Source organism: Musca autumnalis, unplaced genomic scaffold, assembly GCF_047663935.1.
Source record: "Musca autumnalis isolate F117 unplaced genomic scaffold, ASM4766393v1 scaffold_3, whole genome shotgun sequence".
NCBI classification, from domain to species: domain Eukaryota; kingdom Metazoa; phylum Arthropoda; class Insecta; order Diptera; family Muscidae; genus Musca; species Musca autumnalis.
In genome coordinates, this window is record NW_027411866.1 from 202,346,840 (window position 1) to 202,373,951 (window position 27,112).

Here is a 27,112-nt window from a genome sequence, read left to right on the forward strand (position 1 = left end):
TTTAATTTAACGCCTACATCATCCACTTTTTATACCCTCAGCCTTTAGGCTAAAGAGGGTATTTACACTTTGATACGACCAAAAATGTGCCTCATCGAAATAATGGTTTTAGACCCCAAGTATGTTTGTACGATATCCGTTTCAGATAATTTTGAGTAGATCTAGCAATGTCCGTCCGTCTGTCTGTCTGTCTGTCTGTCTGTCGGTATGTCTGGCTGGCTGGTGCGCACGATAACTCTCGAACGGATCAATCGATTCGGTTCAAATTTTGGGTATCAAAATATTTTGTCCAGATTCGATTTAAGTTCGAAGATGGGCCATATAGGTCCACTCATTCAGGTATCTCCCCCACAAATGTTCAAAAATTGTCGCAAAACTTGTGCGCACGATAACTCTTGTAGGGAATAACCGATTTGGTCCATACTTTGCACATCGTGTAATTTCTACCAAACTTAGATTAGGTTCCAATATGGACTCAATCGGTCCACTCCTTCGGGTACCTCCCACACAAAATTTCGGAAAAGTTCAGTTTAGGACCTGGTCTCGAATCGCTTTGATTTTTGTTTACGTAAGTTGTATTCGCTGTCCTCTATACCACGCTGTAAGTTTCATTAGGGGCAAGTCCATACTTCCTGAGAAAATAGCCTGAAAGTTACAAAAAACCCTATGACACCGTGTGTAGTGGTTGCAGCGCAAGATAACTCTCGAACGGATCTGCCGATTCGGTCCAAAATTTGGCTTTCGTAATATTTTGTCCAAACTTAGTTCAAGTTCAAAGATGGATTATATCGGTCCACTCCTTCCGGTACCTCCCTCACAAAAGTCCGAAAATGTTCGGAAAATTTGTGCGTACAATAACTTTTGAAGGGAGTAACCGATTTGGTCCATACTTTGCACATTATGAAATTTCTACCAGACGTAGATGAGGTTCCAATATGGACTCAATCGGTAAACTCCTTCGAGTACCTCCCACACAAAATTTCGAAAAAGTTCAGTTTAGGACCTGCTCTCGAATCGCCTTGGTTTTTGTTGTACCATCTTGTATTCACTGTCCCCTATACGAAGGTACAAGTTTCCTCAGGGGCAAGTCCATACTTCCTGAGAAAAAAGCCTGAAAAGTACAAAAAAGCCCTATGACACCGTGTGTAGTGGTTGGAGCGCAAGATAACTCTCGACCGAATCTGCCGATTCAGTCCAAAATGTGACCTTCGTAATATTTTGTGCAAACTTAGTTTAAGTTTGAAAATAAGCCCTACAGGTCCACTCCTTCAGGTACCTCCCCCACAAAAGTTCAAAAATGTTCGGAAAAATTTTTCGCACTATAACTCTTGATGGGAGTGACCGATTTGGTCCATACTTTACACATTCTCATAATATCTACCAGATATAGATCAGGTTCGAATATGGACTATATTTGTCCAATCCATCCCGTACCTCCCACACAAAATGTTGGATAAGTTCACTTTAAGACCTGCTATTGAATCACTTTAATTTCTGTTGAAGCAACTTACATTCGCTGCCTCAATTAGGATGGTAAAAGTTGTTTCAGGGGCAAGTCCATACTTCTTGAGAAAACAGCCCGAAGGGTGTAAAAACCCCCTATGGCACCCCCATGGTCTATGTCGGTCCATTCCTTTAAGTACCTTTTCCGCAAAAATTTTGAACTTTAATCCTAATCAACATTTTTGTCGGTTCATACGACCAAAATTTTGAAACCCCCTAAATACATAAGTTTATTGTGAAAAAAGTGTTTCAATTTGCACAGGCTGAGGGTATATCTCTGTCGGCAAAGCCGACTGATACTTTTTTACTTGTTTATTTTATTCATCCACTGAACCATGAAAACATTTCGGTCTCGGGCCATTTGGAGCGAAGGAAACAAAAATAGCAATGAAAGAGAAAGATTCGTTGAACTATTTCGATCTTGAAACTATTTAGAACGAAAAGAACGATGAAAGAGCAAAATTGGTTGAACTATATCTGTCTCGGAACTATGGAACTATATTAAGGAACTAGTTCCTTTTGGGAAATTGAACTGGAAAGATCGATCCGCTCCGTTAACTAGATTGTCCAACTCTAAAACATACCATTTAGTTTTTTTTTCATTATATATTGTATTCAATAAAATTATTCAAAGTTGCGAACCGTAAATATAAAAAAACAAACAATCAAATAGTTTGACTTTAATGTCAGTTCGAGCTAGCAAACAAAGATTTCTGGTTTACCAGCAAGTAGCAAATTTACACTGTTGTAACATTTTTTTTTCTATTGTTTATATCATTTTGGTGGTTTTAATAGTCTCAACTGCTACTTTGGGGAAAAATACTTCTTCTGTACCAAACAAATTTCAGACACTGCGGTTGTGCTTGAAAAAAAAATTTGGCCAATAAAACTGCATTAAAGGCATTTTTCGTGGCTTCATTACGAAGACTTTGATGATGGCGCGCTGTTCAACTGTTGGGTTATACCGGGCTATGTTACGAAAAAAATGTAAAATACATAAAGAAAGAAAAACTCATTGTTGTTGCTGTTACTATTACAGTGATTTTCATTAAGTACTTGTGAACTTTCTCTCCTTACGGAATTGTGAATACGCCGCTTCGTGGAGAGAGATGCTGGTCGGTCGAGCGAGTTCATGGTTGGATGTTAGCATTTTTTTGCCAGATTTTTTCTTCGATTTTCTTTCTGTTATGTCCATTGTTATTATTGTGTAATATGAGCCATAGCACGTTTCTGTTGTAATAAAAATACGCTTGTCGATGATGATGGCGATGGCAATGAACTTAAAACAATTTTGTAGAAATTATTTTCCTTTGCTCGCCTTTCTTGCAGCTTTTTTGTTTTCTTTTTTTATTATTTGGTATCCATTGTCTTTGGATGCAAAAAGATGAAAGGAAATCGATTAACCCATATTGAACAAGCTTTGCCGATATACAAAGTAATTTATTGTGGTTAACTTTTTGTATATATTGTATATTAAATATGATTGATGTGTGGTGATTAATCTGTTTCGAGGGGTCAATATTGGAGGAAATTAAGTTGTTATATTGGGAGGAAAGGAAATGTAATTTATAAAAATTTCTAAATATTTTAAAATACTTAGCAGTTGGGAGGAAGTAAAAGGTTTTGAGGTTGGGGTTGAGGTTGAGGTCTAATTAACGGACGAGGAGTAAAATTAGCGATAATTACTTGGTGAACAAGGGCTTGAATTATGGAGGAAATTAATAGCCTCATGGGTAAAAAACTTAATATTAGATGACCTAGGGAAACATTAGTGCCAGTGCTGAGTTTATGAAACATTTATGTTCCGCCAACCACGACTAACTAGTGAAATGATGAATAATTTGTGGAATCATTCATCCTTTACTTTTGAAAATGATAAAACCGGCAAAAGTAGTAAAAATTGTAAACTGCTCCTATATGAATTGTATGCTTTCAGAAGTAAGGGGACGCTTTTCGAGTAAAAAGTTGTAAAACTTGAAGATTCTTGAATAGAACTATTAATTAACAGTTGCCAATTGAAGCTAGTGCGCCATTTTCGCATGTTTGAACTATTATTCTATCTAGTGAACCATCGGGAACCAAGTGAAAATTTTGTGTGTTACTAAACTAAGAGGTAGTGAACTATTTTTGGGGTCTTCAGGCAATGAGCTAGCGAGTGCGAACGATTTATGAGAAAGTGAATCCTTTTTTATTCTTGTAGCGAACATTTAAACAGTTAAGGGTCTGTCGAAAGTTAGTGAATTTGTACCCAGTACATTATATATTGACATAGGGAACATTATTTCCTTTGATTTTCATGCTAGTAATACTTGAGGGATATTAAAACATTGATTTTCCAACATACTAATCAGCAAGCTTATGAACCATTGGTCAAACAGTGTGGGTTCTTCAAGTGAACTAGTGAACCATGTTTAGGTTAATTCCACCTAATGGAACTAGTGATTATTTGATACTTTAATAGTGGGCTTCGGAATCATGAATGTTCTGATCAAACCATAGTGAATCAGTAAACCGCTGAAGATCTAATTAAGCACTAGTGACCCAGTGAACTGAATTGTGAGGTAGTGCACTGTTGCCAAACTAGAGCGAAATGTCACTAAGGTAAAAAATGTAGCTTTTTTGGAAAACATTGGAGAAAGCTTTGTGTGTAGGATATCGTTAGCTTTGAAAACGCCCATATGAAAGCAAACGGTTTTTTTTAGCTCCTAAACCATTGGTCAAATAATGATTTGCTTATGGGTTATTCAAGTGAACTAGTGATCAATGACGCCCTTTTAGACCAGTGATTCTTTGATACTCCAGTAGTGAATATCTGAAAGATGGATTTCCCGATGAAACTTTAGTTAAAAGAACATTCCAAAATAACAATAACAAAAGAAGTAAAAGTTCGATGACAGAGAAACCACAGCCGATATGTCTGATGAACTGCCTACTAACAGCGAAACTAGTCACATAAATTGGTGGTTGTGATCGGTTCGAATCGTCGGCTTTCCTTTTTCACTTAATACAATTTTCGGTCATTAAAATAAAGTTTTCGGTCATTAAGCTCAACTCCAACAAGACAAATTAATAATTAATAAAAATAACAAAGATTGTTTATTCTAAATTTGCATTTACCGTTAGACGATAAGTTGTCAATGTGATAATTTGTGGGTTATAAAATCGCAATAAGACAAATTTAAAGAGTAATACACATATATGGACAAGAAAGACGAAAGTATGTAGGTTAATTTTCCAACAAGAACAGATGAAAAATTCGGCCTAAGAACAAAGTTATCAACATATTTCTGGAACACTCTTAAATTATTACCTTTTTTTTAAATTTTAAAATTGTTCTAGACCGAAATAATTTTGGATTTTTGCCTTGTTAAGGCAAAGGTCATTTATAGTGATATTTATTTAATTAATTCTCTTTCGAGTTGAGCTGTTTAGACCCAAGAGATACATTGAAAAATTAGGAGTTTACCGAAGTCCCACGCATCCAACCATTATGCTACGTTTCACGGGTGGTTAGGCCGATCTTCAGGCATATTAGGTTTTTTGTGGCAGACGAAGGCAAAGCTTGGTATCTAGTATATATACGCAATTCATTAGACAAATGTATATGCGAAATTATGTCAGTTAATTGAAACTCCAAACTCAGTAAAGAAGTAAATTTTTTTCAGGCTACATCAAATTCCTAAATACTTCATATTCGGCTGGTACAAACTTAATTCTAAGAAACACAATATTGAACCGATTTGCATGAAAATTTGGAGAGTCAAGAGAATACTTCAAGCAAATATTGTTGACATTGGTCCACGTTGGGGTATAGCCCCAATATAAGGGTGCCCCTAATTTAAGATAATTGGAAAATCTTAGCCATAAGATATACACCATTCGCACCAAAAATTATAAACATAGGTCGATGTTTTAGTTTAGACCCCAGACAATGGGATCACCTTGTTTAATGTATTTTAACGGTTTTGTGGAAATTCTGGCTCTATATAGAAACCTCAAGAGCTCATTTGTTGTCCTAGGAAGATTTAAAGAGGGTTTCTCTTGCTCTAAGAATACCTCAAAACGTCTTCTGTTGTTCATAGAAGACCACATTATGCCTTCTGTAGTCGTAGGAACTCAATGAGAACTTTTTTTTATTACTTTTCTCGTTTTGAGTTAAGCTTAATGATCGGAATTTTTTGCAAGTGAAAAAGAAAAGCCAAGGGCTCTAACCCACACAGTCACCAAATTACGTTACCTGGTTTCGCTGTTGGTTAAGCAGCTCTTCAGACGTATCGACAGTCGAATGGCTTCTCAGTCTCAAATGCAAATGTGTTTTTATACATTAACCGGATTTTTGTCCTACGAAGACCTTGAGAAATCCCCGGTTGTCTCAAGAGTTCTTCCTTTTCCTAAGAAGACATCAAAATAACTTTAGTTATTCTATGAAGGCCAGAGGAGTTCTTCTGTTGTCCAAACAAAACTTCAAGGGGACTTCTGTTGTTCTAAGAAGACCCCAACATGTTTTCTGTTGTCTTAAAAAGACCTGTAGTGCGATTCTCTAACACATTTAAAGACTCTGGAAGATCCTATTAAAAGACTGCGGAAGATCCTATGCTGTCTATAGAATATTTCGAGAGCCCTTCTTTTGGCCTAAGAAGACCTGGAGACGTTTTCTGCTGTACTTAGAAGACTCCAAAATATCCTATGGAGTCTATAGAATATCCCGAGAGTTTTCTCTTGTCCCTAGAGGATCTCAAGGTGTATTTTTTGTCCTGTAAAATCCTTAAGAAGTCTTTTGTTGAATTAAAAATACCTAAACGTAAAAAGAGGTTTTATGAGGACTCGGTTGTCCCTAGAAGAGGTCTTCTTTTGTCTGTCGAAGACCCTGAGAACTCACATGTTGCCCTAAGAAGACATCAAGAGGTTCTCTGTTTCTCTAAAAAGACCTCAAATCGTCTTTTTTTGTCGTAAGAAGACTTCGAGAGGTGTTCTGTTCTCCTAACAAGATCTTGATAGGTATGCTGTTATCCTAAGATGACTTTAAGAACTCTTTTGATGTCTAAAGAAGACCTCACGAGCTGTTTTGTTGTATATAGACGACGCTGAGAGATCATCAGTTGTCCAATAAAGACCTCAATAGGTCTTCTGGTGTCGTAGGAAGAAACTGAGAGGTATGTGTTGTCCTTAGACGATTCTAAAAGGTCCTATGTTTTCTTGATAAGTATTCTGCTATCCTAAGACGACTTAAAGAAGTCTTTTGATGCCTAAAGAAGACCTCACGAGGTGTTTTGTTGCATATAGATGACGTCGGCAGGTTATCAGTTGTCCAATAAAGACCTCAATAGATCTTCTGGTGTCGTCAGAAGACCTTGAGAGGTACGTGTTGTCCTTAGAAGACTCCAAAAGGTTCTATGTTTTCTATAGAATATCTCGAGAGCTCTTCTGTTGTCCTTAGGAGGCCTCTTGGTGTTCGTAAAAAGCACCGTACGGAAATAAACTTTATGAAACGTTTGCAATCGTTTCGTAGGAACAAAATAAATCCTAAATGGACTAAACTCGCTGTTTGGTTTCGTTTTGTTTACATTCGTGAGTGCGAACAAAACGAAAAATAAAAACTTCTCAACTTCACAACAACCAATAAAAACGAAGCCGTACAATAGACACTGCAAACGTTTGGTGGTTGATTGAAACCTCAACCGTAGTTTGTTCCAAGTATGTGATTTTAGCTTAGAAGAGGTTTTATGTTGTCTGTTGAAGATCTTGGGATCTCACATGTTGCCCTAAGAAGTCCTAAAGAGGTTATCTGTTGCTCTAAGAAGACCTCAAAAGGTATTTTTTTTGTTGTAAGAAGACTTCGAGAGGTCTTCTGTTCCCCTAACAAGATCTTGATAGGTATTCTGTTATCCTAAGAAGACTTTTGATGTTTAAAGAAGACCTCACGAGGTGTTTTGTTGTATATAGACGACGCTGAGAGGTCATCAGTTGTCCAATAAAGACGTCAATAGATCTTCTGTTGTCGTAAGAAGACCTTGAGAGGTATGCGTTGTCCTTAGAAGACTTCAAAAGGTCATATGTTTTCTATAGAATATCTTGAGAGCTCTTCTATTGCTAAGAAGGACTCTTGGTGTTTGTAAGAAGCACCGTACGGAAATAAACTTTATGAAACGTTTGCAATTGTTTCGTTTTGCAGTTTCCATAGGAACAACACAAAACGTAAATGGCCTGAACTCGATGTTTAGTTTGGTTTTGTTTACATTCGAACAAAACGAAAAATAAAAAAGTTCTCAACTTCACAACAAGTCATGGAAAACGAAACCCTACAATACACACTGCAAACGTTTGCAAACGTTTGGTGGTTGATTGAAACATCCACCGTAGTATGTTCCAAGTATGTGATGTTAGCTTGTTGGGTAGTTTAACAATAAAATGTGTGCGTGTGTCTGAATGTGCCATTGATCATTTCGTATAGCAAACGTTTGCAAAGGATTCATTTTGTTTAGTTCGTAAATGAAACAACACGAACAGTACAATCGTACAGTTTTCTTCTTCAGTTGAAAAGTTTGTGATTTTGTTTTGTTTTGAGAACGAAACGATTCAGAAAAAAATTAAAAATTTCTGACTTTGTGTGAATGGTACGGGAATCGGTTTGTTTGTTTGCGTTCATTGCTAAGAAAACATTGAGAGGTTTTTGTGGTCCTATGAATACGATGACGTTTTCTATTGCTCTAAGAAGACCTCAAACCGTCCTCTGTTCCTAAGAAGACATCAAAATAACTTTAGTTGTTCTATGAATGCCTGACGAGTTCTTCTGTTGCCCGAACAAAAGTTCAAGGCGACTTCTGTTGTCCTAATAAGACCCCAACATGTTTTCTGTTGTCTTAAGAAGACCTGTAGTGCGATTATCTAACACATTTAAAGACTCCGGAAGGTCCTATTAAAAGACTCCGGAAGATCCTATGCTGTCTATAGAATATTTCGAGACCTCTTCTGTTGTTCTAAGAAGACCTTCAGAGGTTTCCTGTTGTCCTTAGAAGACTCCAAAAGATCCTATCCCGAGAGTTTTCTCTTGTCCTGGGAGGACCTCAAGATGTATTTTGTTGCCCTGTAAAAAAGAAGTCTTTTGTTGAACTTTAAATACCTCTAAACATAAAAAAGAGGTTTCATAAGGTTTCGGATGTCCCTAGAAAAGGTCTTCTTTTGTCAGTCGATGACCTTGAGATCTCACATTTTGCCCTAAGAAGACCTCAAGAGGTTCTCTGTTGCTCTAAGAAAATATTGCTTAACAGAACATTGCCGTATCAGAGTCCAAGGGTCTCACTGTGCCATTTCAAAACATCTCTACAATTTTCCAAGCAATATTTATGATTGTTTTATAATTAATTCTTATTGATTTATGTATACCTACGTCCGTCCAATATCCTGTGGTTATTTCTAAAATTCCAATTTCCCCCTGCGGTAAAACAAATAACATTTCAAATCGTCTATGGGCAGAACGTGTGCCTTAAATGTGGAGAAAATTCCACAAAAAAACACAATTGTATTTTTTATGTCATACGCTTTTATTGCCAATAAAATGAGCATATAACTTTAAGGAAAATTCTTAACAATGTTAAAAAATTCGAATATCTTTCCCTAAACCCAATACGGGTGAAAATTGTGAGCAGAGATTCGTTCTATTCATACCTTTATGATTTTTGTTGTTGTGGGTCATAAATCATTTTTGGAATATTTGTAATAAATTTTTTGTTGTGGTGTGGAGCTAAAATAAAGGACTGCAGCATATCAGTGGAAAAAATAAAAGGCCACCATACAAGAGCGACGACAACAGCTTCGATGACGATGGCGGCGACAAAGACTTACTACTAACTGAGTCGTAATACAGAATTGTGTCTAAACGATTTATGGTCTGCGCCTTATAGTGTTGAAGAACAACGGACAAAAAAAAAAAAAAAACAGATAAAATAATATTTCTTTTTCCATTCACGTTTTGTTGTATTGAAGTTAATGCCAAAGGTGATAAAGGTAGTAATTTGTATGTTTTGTTTGAAGTTTGTGGTTGTTTCCTTGATGTAGTTTTTCTTATGCGGCCGTGAAGTGTTAAAAGTTATAATTGTACTTTTCAAAAATTGAGTTTTTTTCAGTTATTGCTGTTGTTGAGTGAAAATCCAAGCCAAAGAAAAATGAGCTTTTGATTTATGGCATATTTAATATGCAAGAAAACTTAGAACAGAAAGGAGGAAGAGGCAGGGAGTCAATGGAGGTGTAGTAAATTTTGTATTTAGGCTATACAAAATTGTAAGGACAAATTGTGGTATGTCAAATAAAAATCTAAAAACCAATAAATCAAAACGACAATATCAATAGCTGTAAGGGGCAGCATGGTAATACAAATATATAATTTTCCAAGATATTAATATAGCACAAAATTCTACGAAGCATAAAATTAAGTAAACAAAAACTCCCAAAAACTTCAAAAGAACCTCAATACCCCCCAGAGTAAGACAAGTATCTGCTACTATTTTTTCTTTCGTCTTCTACATTTTGTCGTCACGGTTTTAATTTACACACCCAATTTCGAAATTACATACATTAAGAGGGGGTATTTAGTAAGCCAAAACAAAATAAAAGCAAAAGACGAAACGAAACAAAAAACTAAACCAAAAAAACTGCTGAAATTATCAAAAATTAAAATTAACACTAAAACTAAAGGCAAAAGTAATGCAAAGGGAAGACGAGGTTCGGCGAGGGAGGGCAATAATAATAATGTGACTATAAGCCATACAATCCCAGTCAGCTGCAAAATCCAGACAGACAGCCAGGCAGTTAGCCCGGCATGCCTCACTGCATGTGCGAGCAGTGGAACACAATTGGTTATATCTATGGTTATAAGCGTCCAGCAGCAGCAACAGTTTATGCTTTGGCCATATGAAACTTTGACAGACAAAACAAAAATGAAAAAAAACGAACTAAAAAATCAAAACAAATGATGAATTTTAAGTGCAAACTTTGATGCATTTTATGGATATCAGCGAAACCCAAGCGCACATACAGCTCAACATCAGTTTCTCTATAAATCAGATTTCTCCCTCGTTGGGGTGTTCGGTGTTTAAGGCTTTTATGTTTTGTTTGTTTTTTTTTTTATAAAAAAAAAACTGACCATAAAACTGCAATGCTAATCAAAAAATAGCAGCTTCAGCAGCATATCAAAGAAGACCAAAAATAAAACAAATGAATGAAAAAAAAATAGTCGTTATTTTGCTGCTCAACAGAATTGTACAACTAGTTCCGCTTTTGTGAACAATAAAAACTATTAAAATAAAAAAAAGAAATTTTTATACAGAGAATAAAATAAAATAAAAATAGAAAAAAAATTGTCTTGTAGCGAGGGCAGTATGAAATGTTAAGAAAACAAAGTTGCATATGTAAAATATTGAGTTATTGAAAAATCAGGAATTGGATTCTAATCTTAAGAAAATTAAAAAAAAAAATATATATATATATATATTTTCCATTAGAATAAAAAATACCTGAAATAACAAAGTAATAACTAAACAAGTAAGAAAGTATCATTAAGCTGTGCTGACTGAGCTATACGCTCAGCCACTGACCAATATACCAAATCATTGACATACACCACACATTTTTAGTAACCAAACTTCTTCATAAAGGACTCGAAATAATAAATTACGTTAAAAAAATTTGGAAGAAATTTTTGAAAAAGTTTAAGGCAGGGTTTTGGAGCTTTTGGGCCATTATCTCAGGAAGTATTGACTTACTACGGAAAAAATTTTAACCTTGAAAATGAGGCCGCTAGAACAACCTACTGAAAAAAGAATCAAAACGATGCGAACGGAGCTCCTGAACTTTACTTTTTTCGACCTGATACATGACTGAATAAAATAATATGATGTGCAAAGTCTGCACGAATCAGAAACTCCTACGAGAATTATCTTGCGGATTTGCCATTTTGGTTGGTGCCGTCAGGGTTTCTTGGAACATTAAGACCAATAGCTCAAGAAGTATGGACTTGTGCAAGAAAAAAATTATACCGTCATAAAAGGAACCACAAGGACAACCTACTGGAAAATAATTCAAGACGATCCGAGAGTAGCTCTTAAACTTCACTTTATCCGAATTTTATGTGCGAGGTAATCGAAGAAGTGGACCGATATAGTCCATATTCCAACCTGATACATGACTGGATGAAATAATATGATGTGCAATATCTGCACCAATCAGAAACTCCCTGCGAGAATTACTTGCCGATTTGTCATTTTTGTTGGTGCCGTCAGGGTTTCTTGGAACTTTTAAGCCAATATCTCAGGAAGTATAGACTTGCGCAAGAACAAAATGGTACTGTCGTAAAGAAAGCCCTAAGAACAACTTACTGAAACAAAATTCAAGACGATCCGAGAGGATCTATTAAACTTCACTTTATCCGAATTTTATGTGGGAGGTAACCGGAGGAGTGGACCAATATACTCCATATTCCAACCTGATACATGACTGGATGAAATAATATGATGTGCAATATCTGCACCAATCAGAAACTCCCTGCGAGAATTACTTGCCGATTTGTCATTTTTGTTGGTGCCGTCAGGGTTTCTTGGAACTTTTAAGCCAATATCTCAGGAAGTATAGACTTGCGCAAGAACAAAATGGTACTGTCGTAAAGAAAGCCCTAAGAACAACTTACTGAAAGAAATTTTAAAACGATCCGAGAGCAGTTCTTAAACTTCACTTAAACCGAATTTTGTGTGAGAGGTACCCAAAGGAGTGGACAGATATAGTCCATATTCCAACCTGATACATGACTGGATGAAATAATATGATGTGCAAAGTGTGCACCAATCAGAAACTCCCTTCGAGAATTACTTGCCGATTTGCCATTTTGGTTGGTGCCGTCAGGGTTTCTTGGAACTTTTAAGCCAATATCCCAGGAAGTATGGACTTGTGCAAGAAAAAAATTATACCGTCATAAAAGGAGTCGCAAAGACAACCTACTGGAAAACCATTCAAGACGATCCGAGAGGAGCTCTTAAACTTCACTTTATCCGAATTTTATGTGGGAGGTAACGGAAGGAGCGGATCAATATACACCATATTCCAACCTGATACATGGCTGGATGAAATAATATGATGTGCAAAGTCTGCACCAATCAGAAACTCCCTGCGAGAATTACTTGCCGATTTGCCGTTTTGGTTGGTGACGGCAGAGTTTCTTGGAACTTTTAGGCCAACACCTCAGGAAGTATGGACTTGCGCAAGAAAAAAATTGTACTGTCGTAAAGACAGCGGCAAGAACAACTTACTGAAACAAATATCAAAACGATCCGAGAGCAGTTATTAAACTTCACTATAACCGAATTTTGTGTGGGAGGTACCCAAAGGAGTGGACCGATATAGTCCATATTCCAACCTGATACATGACTGGATGACATACAATGATGTGCAAAGTCTGCACCAATCAGAAACTCCCTGCGAGAATTACTTGCCGATTTTCCATTTTGATTGGTGCCGTCAGGGTTTCTTGAAAACTTTAAGCCAATATCTCAGGAAGTATAGACTTGCGCAAGAAAAAAATTGTACTGTCGTAAAGGCAGCGGCAAGAACAACTTACTGAAACAAATTTTAAAAAATTCCGGGAGCAGTTCTTAAACCATTGCCATTTTGTTTGGTGCCGTCAGGGTTTCTTGGAACTTTTAAGCCAATATCCCAGGAAGTATGGACTTGCGCAAGAAAAAAATTGTACTGTCGTAAAGGCAGCTGCAAGAACAACTTACTGAAACAAATTTCAAAACTACCCGAGAGCAGTTATTAAACTTCACTATAACCGAATTTTGTGTGGGAGGTACCCGCAGGAGTGGACCAATATACTCCATATTCGAACCCGATCTATATCTAGAAGGAATAATACGATGTGCAAAGTTTGGGCCAAATCGATTGCTCCCTTCGAGGTACCCGAAGGCGTGGACCGATATGGCGCACGATAACTCTCGAACGGATGAACCGATTTGATCCAAAATTTGGCTTTCGTAATATTTTGTCCAAACTTAGTTTAAGTTCGAATATGGGTTATATCGGTCCACTATTTCCGGTACCTTCCCCACAAAAGTTCGAAAATGTTCAGAAAATTTGTGCGCACGATAGCTCTTGAAGGGAGTAGCCGATTTGGCCCATACTTTGCACATCGTGATATATCTACCAGACTTAAATGAGGTTCCAATATCGACTCAATCGGTCCACTCCTTCGGGTACCTCCCACACAAAATTTCGGAAAAGTTCTGATTAGGACCAGTTCTCGAATCGTTTTGATTTTTGTTGAAACAACTTGTATTCATTGCCCCCAATACGACGGAACTAGTTTAATCAGGGGCAAGTCCATACTTCCTGAGAAAATGACCTGAAGCCCCTATAACACCGTATGTAGTGGATGGAGCGCAAGATAATTCTCGACCGGATCTGCTGATTCGGTTCAAAATTTGGCCTTCGTAATATTTTGTCCAAACATAGTTTAAATTCTGAGATAAGCCATATCTGTCCACTCCTTTAGGTACCTCCCCCCCAAAAGTTCAAAAATATTCGGAAAAATTGTGCGCATGATAACTCTTGAAGGGATTGACCGATGTAATCCATACTTTGCACATCCTAATATATCTACCAGATATAGATCAGGTTCGAATATGGACTATATTTGTCCACTCCATCCCGTACCTCCCACACAAAATTTTGGATAAGTTCACTTTAAGACCTGCTATTGAATCACTTTGATTTTTGTTGAAGCAACTTACATTCGCTGCCTCAATTACGATGGTAAAAGTTGTTTCAGGGGCAAGTCCATACTTCTTGAGAAAACAGCCCGAAGGGTGTAAAAACCCCCTATGGCACCCCCATGGTCTATGTCGGTCCATTCCTTTAAGTACCTTTTCCGCAAAATTTTTGAACTTTAATCCTATTCAACATTTTTGTCGGTTCATACAACCAAAATTTTGAAACCCCCTAAATACATACGTTTTTTGTGAAAAAAGTGTTTCAATTTGCACAGGCTGAGGGTATATCTCTGTCGGCAAAGCCGACTGATACTTTTTTACTTGTTATATTACTTTTTGGTAGTCGTAACCCCTTACAAAACCCCCTAATAACCCATTATTTAACCAGGGCATGTCGCACTGAATTACTAGTTATACTATAAGCACTAGAATAACCAGTTATTCTATGCCCAATGGAAGTTGAAAAATAATCTATAAGCTAAAAGAATATTTTCTATTTTTAGAACAGTTCCCAGCAAAAAAAACGGATCGGTTAGTCATTATGTAACCCATTACAAAGTAATGTAAACAAAAATAACTACTTAAATTACTCCTTATTAGGTTATGAGTACGGTGGCACAGAGCTAGTGTGACCGACTAAAAATCAGAGGATTGTGTGTTCAACGCTTACCGCCGGCCGGGTACTTTTAGTCAAAATAACCAATGAACGCTTGGTGGTGCACATGTAAACAATGAAGCAACCCTCAACGTTCGTGTGTGTGGCCTAGTATGTAGTGTGTTCGGCTACAAAGCAGGGGCCTAATTACGACATTCGATTCGATAGAGAATTTGCTCGCGAATGAAAAAATCGAACTATGAACACCTTTGTGTTGTCTGAAGAACATTAAGAAAGTAGATGCTAAAAAATTTGTTTATTTTAAAGCGAAAACTAAAAAACAAAATTATTAACGAAAAAATGTAAATATTTGTTGAAATCGTTGAATAATATTTTGGGTAATAATTTCGAAATGAAGTTGTACTAGAAAACTGTACGAAATTATTTATTTTTGTAAAAATTGACTTTGTTGTAACAAATTGGTAATGCATATACCTTAGTAAATGTACAGTTGATGGCGCGAATAGGTTTTCATAGTTTGATTTTTTCAGTCTCGAGCAAATACTCGATCGAATCGAATGTCGTAATTAGGCCCCAGAAGTTCGTGTGTTCAAATCCAGTAAGGGGCGAAATAAAATAAAAAATAATTTAAAAAAATTAAGTTTCAGTGAATGCACTTAAAACTAGAAAATAATTTGTCGCTTAGCCTCGATAATTCTCATACCTCTCCTCCTATTGGCCAAATAGAGAAAATTTCACAGTATTGACAATGTAATGAAATAAATTAACCATATTAGGTTATTATTAACCGCACAACAATGACAGTGAAATTCTATTGAATACAAATCACGTGTCCATAAACAAAAAAGATAGTATGAGTGCGGCTTAGAAACTCAATATAATGAGAATTAGATTTCACAAGAAACGTTTCCGCAATTAAGATTGTGAAATATATTGTTGTTTTATATTTTTAATATTTTCATTTCATTAGAAATTTCTGAAAACATTAAGCCTTAAGTTTTATATTTTAAAACTGTTAGCCTAATATGGCAAATTGAGCATTTATTGCTTCCTCATTTGGTTTCATATTCTATTAATAAACAAAAAAAATCAACTTACATTGTGATGCAAAGGCTTGATAGTACTGTGACAAATAAGTCAAAATTGATAATCTGTCGGGTACTTCATAGGCGGCCATATCATCAGCATCAAGAAGTGCAGGTATACCCAAATATTTTTCAGCTGTTGTGAATGCCAAGGCATTGTTGTAATAAACATCGGCCTTGTTTAGTTTATCAAAGTCACTGAAATTACACAACAAATAGAAAAGTTTATTAGTTTAACAAATAAATAATACATAAAATTAAAATAAATGAATGATTTAAAATAGGGATTAGAATCTGAGTAAGAACTTGTCCACAAATAATGTTTAATTGAAGAAAGAAACTGAAAACTTACGATAAATCATATCAAATATTTTAATTTTCCTTTCCAACATTAAAATCCAAACATTTTGATATTTTTCGTCTCGTGGTAAATTCATCGGAATCTTGGTTTTCCCTCACTGTGTTTACACCTAAAATTCTTGTTTTCACATGCCTCTCTAGTAGGACATTCTTATTCATACTCCTTTATCTACGATGCTTTTATATATTTTTAACTTTCAATATATACCAAATAAATTATAACAGTTGCAACTAATTTTAATGTATTTAATTTATTTTCCCAAATTAAAGCAAATTATTCTGTGCAACAAAATGGAGGTGAAAGTCTGGGGCACGGAAATTTCCTATTGGGGAAGAAAGGCCTTGGTGAGTATATTAAGAACACCGGAGAGCAGATCCGCCGTTAGTCGAACTTCCGCGTTATGGCGTGATCAAGTTTTTGCTATAGACCCTGTAAGCCATCAAGAATTAGCGTTATATCTTTGTTCACTGTTACTTTAGCTTATTTTTGAGATGATATGTATTCAGTCAAATCGAATGAGGATTATTTTCGTAGAGCACTTCGACCTTCTAACTTGCTTCCTTCAATGTCATTTTCGTCATTTATATCAAGAGCCGCTATAAACGCGACAAAATCGATTGGTTGTCAATAAGAGCGACATTTTTGCAGAACATTTCTAAGCTGAAAAACGTCATCTTGTAGTAATTTTATAGCTGCTCTTAAAATAAAGGACGAAAAGGACATTGAAGGAAGCGAGATAGAAGGTCGAAGCGAGTTAGAAGGTGGTTGTGTGGGTTCGAATCGTCGGCATTCCTTTTTCACTTGCAATAAAATTTTCGGTCATTAAGCTCAACTCCAACAAGAATATTAATAACAATTGACATTAAAATGATCTTCGCACTAACAAGCAACATTTCAAAACTTTTTTATATTGCAAGAATAATTGAAGTATGCTGAATAAAATTGTAGCGTTGTTACAAAGACCTCAAAGGACTACTAAAATCTTTAGTGCGGTAGGTGTATGACCGTAAATATTGGAATATTTCTGGATCCATTTCTCGTAAAGGTCCGAGAAGTGACCTTAAACTGGATTAACAAGCAAAGCTGTTAAATTTTTACGAAGGAGGACCGGATGGAATGAACCGACATAGTTCATCTTAGAACTGGATTTAATTTTTGGGAGTCACTCCAAGAAGATCCCAGAAGTGACTTTAAAATGAATAGAATCACAGAAGTGTTGACATTTGGCGGATGAGGTACCAGAAGGAATGAACCGGCGTAGTCAGTCTCGGAAACTGATCTAATTTTGCGAGTCATTCCATTCGAAGGTTATCGTTCCAACCATTGGAATTACCCATTAAAAATGTATAACCGTTATATGGGGGATATACCGAATCATGGACCTATGGTGACATTTTTTGGTGGAGATATTTTTTGGTCTCTGAGAACCTCAGACGTCAAATTACAGGTAGTTCGGTCAAAGAAGGTAGCTAAAATCCTCAAACATGGACCTATGTTGACGATGTTTGTTGGAGAAGTTTCGTGGCCACTGAGAGCCTCAAATGTCAAATTACAGCTAGTTCTGTTAAAAATTGTAGCTAAAATCTTCAAAATACAGAAAATCGGGAGGTACCGTGTAACGAGACCATTACATTTATTTCTTTTCTTTAAAAATATTTTATTTTGTGGTTAACCCACCTCATTGTATGCCCCACCTTAATGTGCATATTTCTACGAGTTCCGCTATCTATGAATTTACCATTGGTCAATACATACTCTGCAATCTTCATAAAATACCCTCAGTCATGACACTCGATGTAATGAAATGAGTATAATTCTCATTCGCTTCCTTTTGCTACCCACATAAGAATTTCGGTTTTCGACACCAGAAGGGGTCAAGTGCTGGAGTTAACCGAGGATACACGAAGTCGACGTGTGGCGGTGTCTGCAGTAGCCTGGTACCCAACATAACCGAAGCTTCCTGAGATTCGTTCGCTTCCGCCACTCGTTCGCTTCTTGTGTGTACACTGCGATTCGTTCGCTTCCGCCATTCGTTCACTTCCCTCTAAATACCATCGTCTTCTCGTTCCAGGCTGACTAAACCTAAGGGCCCCAACGAGAATCACCAACCCGACTGCCACAGCCGAATCCAAAACCGAGGGTCACAACACGATCGCACAGGGTGACGACACCTAGCCAAGTACCATCAGCCCGAGCCGAGGATTATCAACACGTCACACCAAGCCGACGACACATAGCCGAGGGTCATAGACACAATCACACCAACCCGATTACACCAAGCCGAGTGTCATCAATCCGAATACCACAAGCCGAGTTGCTTCAACACGACCACATCAACCCGAATATAACAAACCGAGTCGCTTCAGCTCGACCACATCAACCCGAATACAAGAGGCCGATTCGCTCCAATACGACTACCCCAAGCCGAGTATCATCACCTTGAGTCGCTTCAACACGACAACACCAAGCCGAGTAACATCAACCCGAGTCGCTCCAACACGACTACACCAAACCGAGTATCATCACCCCGAAGACATCAACCCGAGTTGCTTCAACGCGATAACACCAAGCCGAGTAACATTAACCCTAGATGCTCCAATACGACTACACCAAGCCGAGTGTCATCAACCTGAGTCGCTTCAACACGACTACACCAAGCCGAGTAACATCAACCCGAGTCGATTCAAGACGACTACAAAAACCAGAATACAACAGCCGAGCAGCAACACAACAACCACTGTGTACGGTCGAGCCGACACCTGCCACCAGCGCACCGCCGAGCCAACTACCACAACTTTACCAACATCACTCTTCCTCTTGTCGCCGAAGACAGTTGACTGCGAGCCCACAGTAAGATTCCATCCAGCTGAGACGAATAACCAACATATATAATTTCATATATCACATGTTAATCATAAATTAAGCACCATCAAGTCTTGGTGCTTGGTGCTAATAAAGAATTGAATTGTCATCACTCGTGTTTCACTTAAGGTTTCGTGGGTCCTTGAGTTGACCCTGGCTGCGACTGAACTCACCTCAGCCTTAGACAAAACCCTCGTTATAACCGTTATATGGGGGTTATATCAAAACGTCCTATCTCTATTTTTGTGGATGCTAGAGTGATTACCACAGACGTACGAACGGACGGACATGCATAGATCGACTTAGAATTTTACCCTGACCAAGAATATATATACTTTATGGGGTCGCAAATTATTAGTTCAATGCGATAATAATTGTTCCACAAACATCCCAGATAGGACAAGGGAGACTTCTCTCATATCAATGATTGCACCCCGATTCATATTAGCTCATTGATATGGGACCTACAGTTTATCGCCGAGTCCGAACGGCGTGTCTTGACACACAACTTGTAGAGAAGTTTTACATGGCTGAAATACTCAGGAAATGTCGCCAACATTACTGAGGGGTATTTTGCCACCGTTGAAAATTGTTTGATGTTGCTTGGCCGGGGAATCGAACCCACGACCTTCAGCGTGCAAGGCGGGTGTGCATACCATTGCACTACGGTGGCACCCAGTTCAATGCGATATAAACGGAAAAAACTTAATATGCCGTCCATACTATGGTGGAGTGTATAATAAAACTATTTTTGATAGTAAATATTCGTGTTTTCATTAGTAGCCCGCAAACTTTTCGAGTTCCCCTCGTATCACCCCAATGATATGGGAAAAATCTCTCTTGCTGTGCTTTCTGGGATGTTTCTAGGAAATTCAGTAATTTGCAGTACAAAATTACCCCCGTTTTTTAATATTTTTTTTACACAATAATTTTGACTTGTTAGTATATATAATATGCTTTTGAAATATTTACATTAGGGTTATGACTTTTTGACCTTTTTTCTCAAAAATGGTTTCCTGTAGCGAGAATGTAATACCAAATAACATTCATTCCATTTAATTATTAAAAAAGGTCTCGCACAAACCACTATGAAAAAAATTATTTTTTGGAAAATCCTATGAAATGAAAAAATCTCAAAAAAAAAATATTTCCTGTTGCATGAATGAATGACCTTTGACCTATTAATAACTAAACTAATTTTCATTCCATTTAAATATTAAAAAAAAAACATCTTTGTGTTTATTTCAGCTTTAGTCCATATTTTGTTGTATTCAAGTATTTGAATAACAACAAAATGTTTTACAGTGGATATGAAATTGATTAGTTGCGGGCGGAGGGTAGGGAATACTATAGTTTCAGTTGTCACCAAACAACTTCATCAGTTCCCTTTTCCGCCGACTCAGTATCGATAAACAGGTCAATAAGCCCATCCAGCAAATTAAACAAAATGAGAAATTTGCCATATGGCCCTAAAACTGATTACCCTACAATTTGAGTCGAACTAAAGAATTTTATATCCATCACTGTTTTTATGTCGTCTTTGCTTTGCAAAGAATACGAACATAGGAGTGTTGCTTCAATAAGCGGGGGTAAAACAACGAGAAAGTTGTTGTTTTTGCATTACGCATTGATCAACAAGGCCGTGCTGATGCCTATTATTGTTGTTGGCGTTTTTTATTGTTGGACTGCAGAATTTTACATCTTTGTGTTTATTTCAGCTTTAGTCCATATTTTGTTGTATTCAAGTATTTGAATAACAACAAAATGTTTTACAGTGGATATGAAATTGATTAGTTGCGGGCGGAGGGTAGGGAATACTATAGTTTCAGTTGTCACCAAACAACTTCATCAGTTCCCTTTTCCGCCGACTCAGTATCGATAAACAGGTCAATAAGCCCATCCAGCAAATTAAACAAAATGAGAAATTTGCCATATGGCCCTAAAACTGATTACCCTACATGTAAAATTCTGCAGTCCAACAATAAAAAACGCCAACAACAATAATAGGCATCAGCACGGCCTTGTTGATCAATGCGTAATGCAAAAACAACAACTTTCTCGTTGTTTTACCCCCGCTTATTGAAGCAACACTCCTATGTTCGTATTCTTTGCAAAGCAAAGACGACATAAAAACAGTGGTGGATATAAAATTCTTTAGTTCGACTCAAATTGTAGGGTAATCAGTTTTAGGGCCATATGGCGAATTTCTCATTTTGTTTAATTTGCTGGATGGGCTTATTGACCTGTTTATCGATACTGAGTCGGCGGAAAAGGGAACTGATGAAGTTGTTTGGTGACAACTGAAACTATAGTATTCCCTACCCTCCGCCCGCAACTAATCAATTTCATATCCACTGTAAAACATTTTGTTGTTATTCAAATACTTGAATACAACAAAATATGGACTAAAGCTGAAATAAACACAAAGATGTAAAATTCTGCAGTCCAACAATAAAAAACGCCAACAACATTAAAAAAAACACTGTAAAAAGGTCACGCAAAAACCACTTTGAATTTATATGATATATGGAATAAAGTTATGTATGATATAAAATGATATATATGTTATGATATGGCGATAAAATTGGTGAGAAACAAAAGCTTATGTCATGTTGTTTATGTCGTGTGGTCTTTAAACCTTTTTTGAGCCATATATGTGCTTAATGTGACACCAATTTTTTTTTTCAAAAAAGCTCATATATGAAAACTTTGAAAGCTTTTTGTGCGTGAGCTTTTTTGTCGAATCAACTTATAATTAAGATTTTATCTAATCTTATGCAAAAGTTCATCAAAATATTATACAGGGATATGAGGTTGTAAACAATATACATATCTATTGCAGGTATGTTTTATATAAGCATCTAATTAGATGGCGTCCCCTTTGTCTCTTACGTGCTCATGACCAACAAATCATGATGTTTGACTATCAAACTCTAAGAGTTCAAAACCCCATTACCATTTAACAATTGTTCAGATATCTCATTTGTTTAGAATAAAACAGGCGTCATTAGGTTAAGGAAAATCAAGATAAGTCGAAGAATTAAACATAAAAAAGTAACAAGGCAATGCAAAAAAAAAAAAAAAAAACAATATATGGTAAGGGCGTGGGAGAAATAAATAGGTGAGGGGGAGGAGAGGAAAAAATCATTCGCATTTTTAAGCATAGCTAATTATGGCAATTATTGAAGTTTGGTTATTGAAGATGCCAACGTGTTGCAATTGAAAACACACCGGCCTTAAACACTGGATGCCCGGCTTCGATTATCAGACAACCTCAATCGTTTAGCAATGGAAAAGTAACCCTCGGGATAATAATGATTATTTACTCATTTACTTAACATATATCATGGTTCACTCAATAATATGAAAAGTCTCTCTCGGAAGGAGGACTAGCCTTCCGAGGATGTTAGTGCGAAATAAATGTATGTTTGTGGTTATTGAAACACCATATGTGATATCTGTTTCACATAACTTTTTTAAATAAAGTTTCCTTTTATGACTAAGCTCCTTACGTCCCTGCCTCCTCCAGCGATTGTAATGCTCTTTCTTGTTATTGTGATATTAATTAAAACTCGTTTCATATGCTTACATACAACTGCAACTGAAATCAAACACCTGAGCATCATGCTTAAACAACACATAAATGCAAAATACTTTGCAAATGTTAATTTATAAAAAAATCAACAAACTATTACAACAAAACTTTATAGTTCTAAATGTCTGTCCAGCTATTTGTTGGCAATTTAGATTTTTTTTTGAAAAAGTTCTATTGTCTGTGTAAAGCTCTCTTAATATCAGTTAATAAATCATTTGAGAAACTGAGAATAAAAAAAAACAAAAGCCAGCTATTGTTATAAAGTCAATAGCAAAAAAAAAACCTTGACAAGGTCATAACTAGTCACAGATTTTTCGTTTCATTTATTTATTTTTATTCTTTTTTTTTGTAAACTGCCATTGCATTTGCAAAGGAAGTTTTGAAAATGTGAAAAACGTGATTCTCCTTCAGCGGATGGGAAATTTGGGTCAATCAAAATAGCAAAGCCTCACAACACAATATTCGCTGTAAAGCTTGTGAAGAAAAAAATCTTTGTAAATGTTATTAAATGCTGAAATTCAAATTGTTGAACATTGTGTTTTGCAACAGTACCCACCACCCCACACCGCAACGATTTTCTGTTATTAATTGCTGGATAATCATGTTAAACATGATACACTTCATCGCAATTTTTTGCAATTTTGTTTGTAGTGGAGAGGGGGATTTCTTATGAAATTAACAACCGCATTAACCAAACAATGAACAACAAGTTTTCTTTATTTTCTCGGTTTTAAGTTGTTGTTGGTTTTTTTCATTTGATCGTGTAATTAAATATGAAAATTTATTCTAGTATAACAATTGTTTCTTATTGTGTTTTTTTTTTGTTTATTGCATATTTAATAAATTCAGCAGCAGTAATTATTGTTACTACTGCTGCTGCTGCCTATGCTACCACTTCCAGTGGTTAATTGTGTTTTAATAATACAACCAATCTATTCATGTTGTTGGTTAGTAGCCTGCCTGCTTGTACTAATGTTAATGTTGATTTCTATTCGCTTCGTTTACTGCCATTTTCTTAGTTTTGCTATTTTGCGCTACTAATGCGAAAAATCGAAACTAGGTTAAGTGCAATCACTTTAATTGCGTTTAGCAAAACAAACCAAATCAAAACGCTGAAATCAAAACTTAAACTAAAAACCATATTTTTATTCAAAATGTTTACATTTGAAAATTGAGTATTTGGTCAATGAAATGAAAATGTTAACACATAAATTTTTTAAATTTGTGTTACATGGCATAAGTTGTTGTTATCAACAAATGCATATAAAATTAAAAAAAAAAATAATTCACTGAATTTTATTGATTCGGCATTGAAAAATAAAATCACTTTTCTAACAATTTTCATTTTTTTAAATATAATTAAATGTTGCCTCAATTAAAAGTAAAATATTATATCCAGCCGTCCTTGGTAGTTGTTTGTGTGAATGCCTATTTATCACGTTTGGTTCTTAAGTCTTTTGATTTTAACTGAAGGCTAACCTTGAAATATTGTTTTGCAAGTTTTAGGGTGCATAACACTAACACATATAAAAAATGAAATTTTTTATGGAAAGCCAATATATATATAATATGTAAGACATGTTAAAATATACAAGCATTAAATGTATAAGACTACAACCCACTGTAATTCAGAATTTAATGTAATTTTTGGCCAAAACCAAACCGATTTCTTAACCATTAATAGGATTCGGTTGTGAACATATCAAAACTATGGAAAAAAATATTGGAAATTGTGGGTCGGCATACTACGGAAGACATAAAAGATTGCAATTGTTTGAGTCGTGAAAAATAAAACATTATTTTAAATTCAGTTTTATATGAATGCGCACGGTGCTCTTGAATCAAATTTAAATGGAAGGTGCTTACACTGGGGAAGTTTCTGCGGATTCTGAAACTACCATGTTCATAGATGAGAAAAATCAAAAAACAAAAAAAAAATCGCCGGAGCGCTTTTTAAATAAATCGCGATTCAAGTTGACATTTTGCTTAGATACAGCAAGTCCTATAAAAATGAGACTGAAAAAAATGTTGTAGCTATGAAAATTCTCTACAAGATTTACCTTTACGGTATTTTCGTAGGTTTTACCATTTTTGAGATATTGAAGTTCAAATTGGGACAATGCACTTATAAAACAATGTCAAGAAGGGTGCGCCTTAACTAACTTTTAATGAAGACCGCTTACACAGGAAAAGTTTTTGTGAATTCTGAAACAGCAATGTTCTTAGATGAGAAAAATCCAAAAACAAGAAAAAATCGCTGTAGGAATTTTTAAATAAATCGCGGTCAAAATTCACATTTTTAGGTGTTTTTTAGGTTTTCACGATTATGCTTGGAAACCGCAAGTCTAATGGAAATGGAGCTAAAGAAAATGTTGTAACTGTGAAAATTCTCTACAGGATTGACGTTTATTACTTGTTCTCAGGCTGTACCATTTTTGAGATAAAGAAGCTCAGTTTACATTTTTGGTTTTTTTGTTAGGGTTTCGCGAAACAAGAAAAAATCGCTGTAGGGATTTTTAAATAAATCGCGGTCAAAATTCACATTTTTAGGTATTTTTTAGGTTTTCACGATTTTGCTTGGAAACCGCAAGTCTAATGGAAATGGAGCTAAAGAAAATGTTGTAACTGTGAAAATTCTCTACAGGATTGACGTTTATTACTTGTTCTCAGGCTGTACCATTTTTGAGATAAAGAAGCTCAGTTTACATTTTTGGTTTTTTTGTTAGGGTTTCGCGATTTTGCTTGAATACGGCAAGTCTTATCGGCATGGGACCTGAAAAAATCTTATAGCTGTGAAAATTCTCTACAAGACTGGCTTATGTAATTTTTTTTAGGTTGTACAATTTTTTTAGATATATAAGTTTAAGTTGGGAAATTGCAGTCAAGGCATTGTTTTATAAGGAGACGATACAGAGTTGAATTGAATATGAATTGTCCCAAATTCAGCGTCTATATCTCAAAAGTTGTAAAACCTACGAAAATATTATTAAGGTTAATCTTGTAGAGAATTTTGATAGCTACAACATTTTCTTTATTTTTATTTTGATAGGACTTGCGGTTTCCAAGTAAAATCGCAAAAACCTAAACAACCCCTAAAAATGCCAACTTGAATCGCGATTTATTTAAAAAGCGCTCTGGCGATTTTTTTTGTGATGTTTTTTTATTTTTCTCATCTATGAACATTGTAGTTTCAGAATCCGCAAAAACGAAGACTAAATACCAAATTTCAGCCATTTCGGAGGAATATTGAGGCAACAACCTTCTAAATACCGCAAATCGGGAGGTACCGTTCTATGGGGGCTATATGAAGACGTAGGCCTTTACCGACAAAATTCTGGGGATAAGCTTCATACCACCAACGAAGACTAAGTACCAACTTTCAGCATTTCGGTGTGAGAAAGAAGTTAAAACCTTCAAAATACCAAAAATCGGGTGGTACCGTTTAATGGGGGCTATATCAAAACGTGGACCAATATAGCCCATTTGCAATACCAAACATCCTAGGAGTAAATTAAAATTGCGAGCTGTATTTTGATTTCAACAGGCGGACGGACAGACGGACATGGTTATATCGGTATAGAATTCTACCCTGATCAAGAATATATATCGTCACCTGAAATGCCCAAAGACTTAACCCTCAACGTAACCCTTTGAGGGTTACGTCTTTGGTCATTTCAGTTGACGATATACTTTATATGGTCTCCGAAGAATATTTCGATGTGTTACAAACGGAATGATAAATTTGATTATACCCTCCATATTATGGTGGAGGGTAAAAAATGCAAAAATCGATCATGATAGAGGACCAAAAAAGAGAAAACACGTGTCTCGGCGTTTTCCCCATCACTTGCACTTTTGGGTTTATGGACCCAAAACGATGTCAAGCATTGATGTCAAAAGGGATCATTTTGTCAGACCCATAGCTTCTAAATCGTTAAGAATTTTGGTCTACTCTAGAATTCAAAATTGTAGCCCCCAAATAATTTTTTTTTTTAATTTTTTTTTTAATACATTAAAATTGTCAAAAGTAATCTTTAAGATCAATGTTCTTTCATATATGGTTGGCCGGTACCTGGTAATTACACGTAGGTAAATGTTTTAGCCTACTTTCCAATCGAATTAGCTGTAAATTAGCTGGTATAGGCACCTTCGCACAATTTTCAACCGAACAGCTGTAATTTCGCTTTTAAATTTGGCGATGGGCGGTAAGTACAAATTTATTTGGAAACCAGCAAAAATACTCATTACAAATCGACCTATTCACCCAAGGGCATGTCACAGGACATTAGTAGTTATTTGCATAAAACGTTTATTTTTCTCCACATACGTTTTTTGCTC

The 27,112-nt window shown here is 36.0% G+C and overlaps 1 protein-coding gene across 6 annotated transcripts in view; it reads right to left on the reverse strand.

Annotated features, from left to right (window-relative positions):
• Nucleotides 1-27,112, reverse strand: part of MICAL-like (protein) — a 517,823-nt gene that overhangs the window by 139,587 nt on the left and 351,124 nt on the right. For all 6 annotated transcript variants that reach the window (XM_073976324.1, XM_073976325.1, XM_073976328.1 and 3 more), the window contains one exon: nt 15,970-16,154. In XM_073976324.1, coding sequence (XP_073832425.1) covers nt 15,970-16,154 — 185 coding nt within the window. The remainder of the gene's footprint in view (nt 1-15,969; nt 16,155-27,112) is intronic.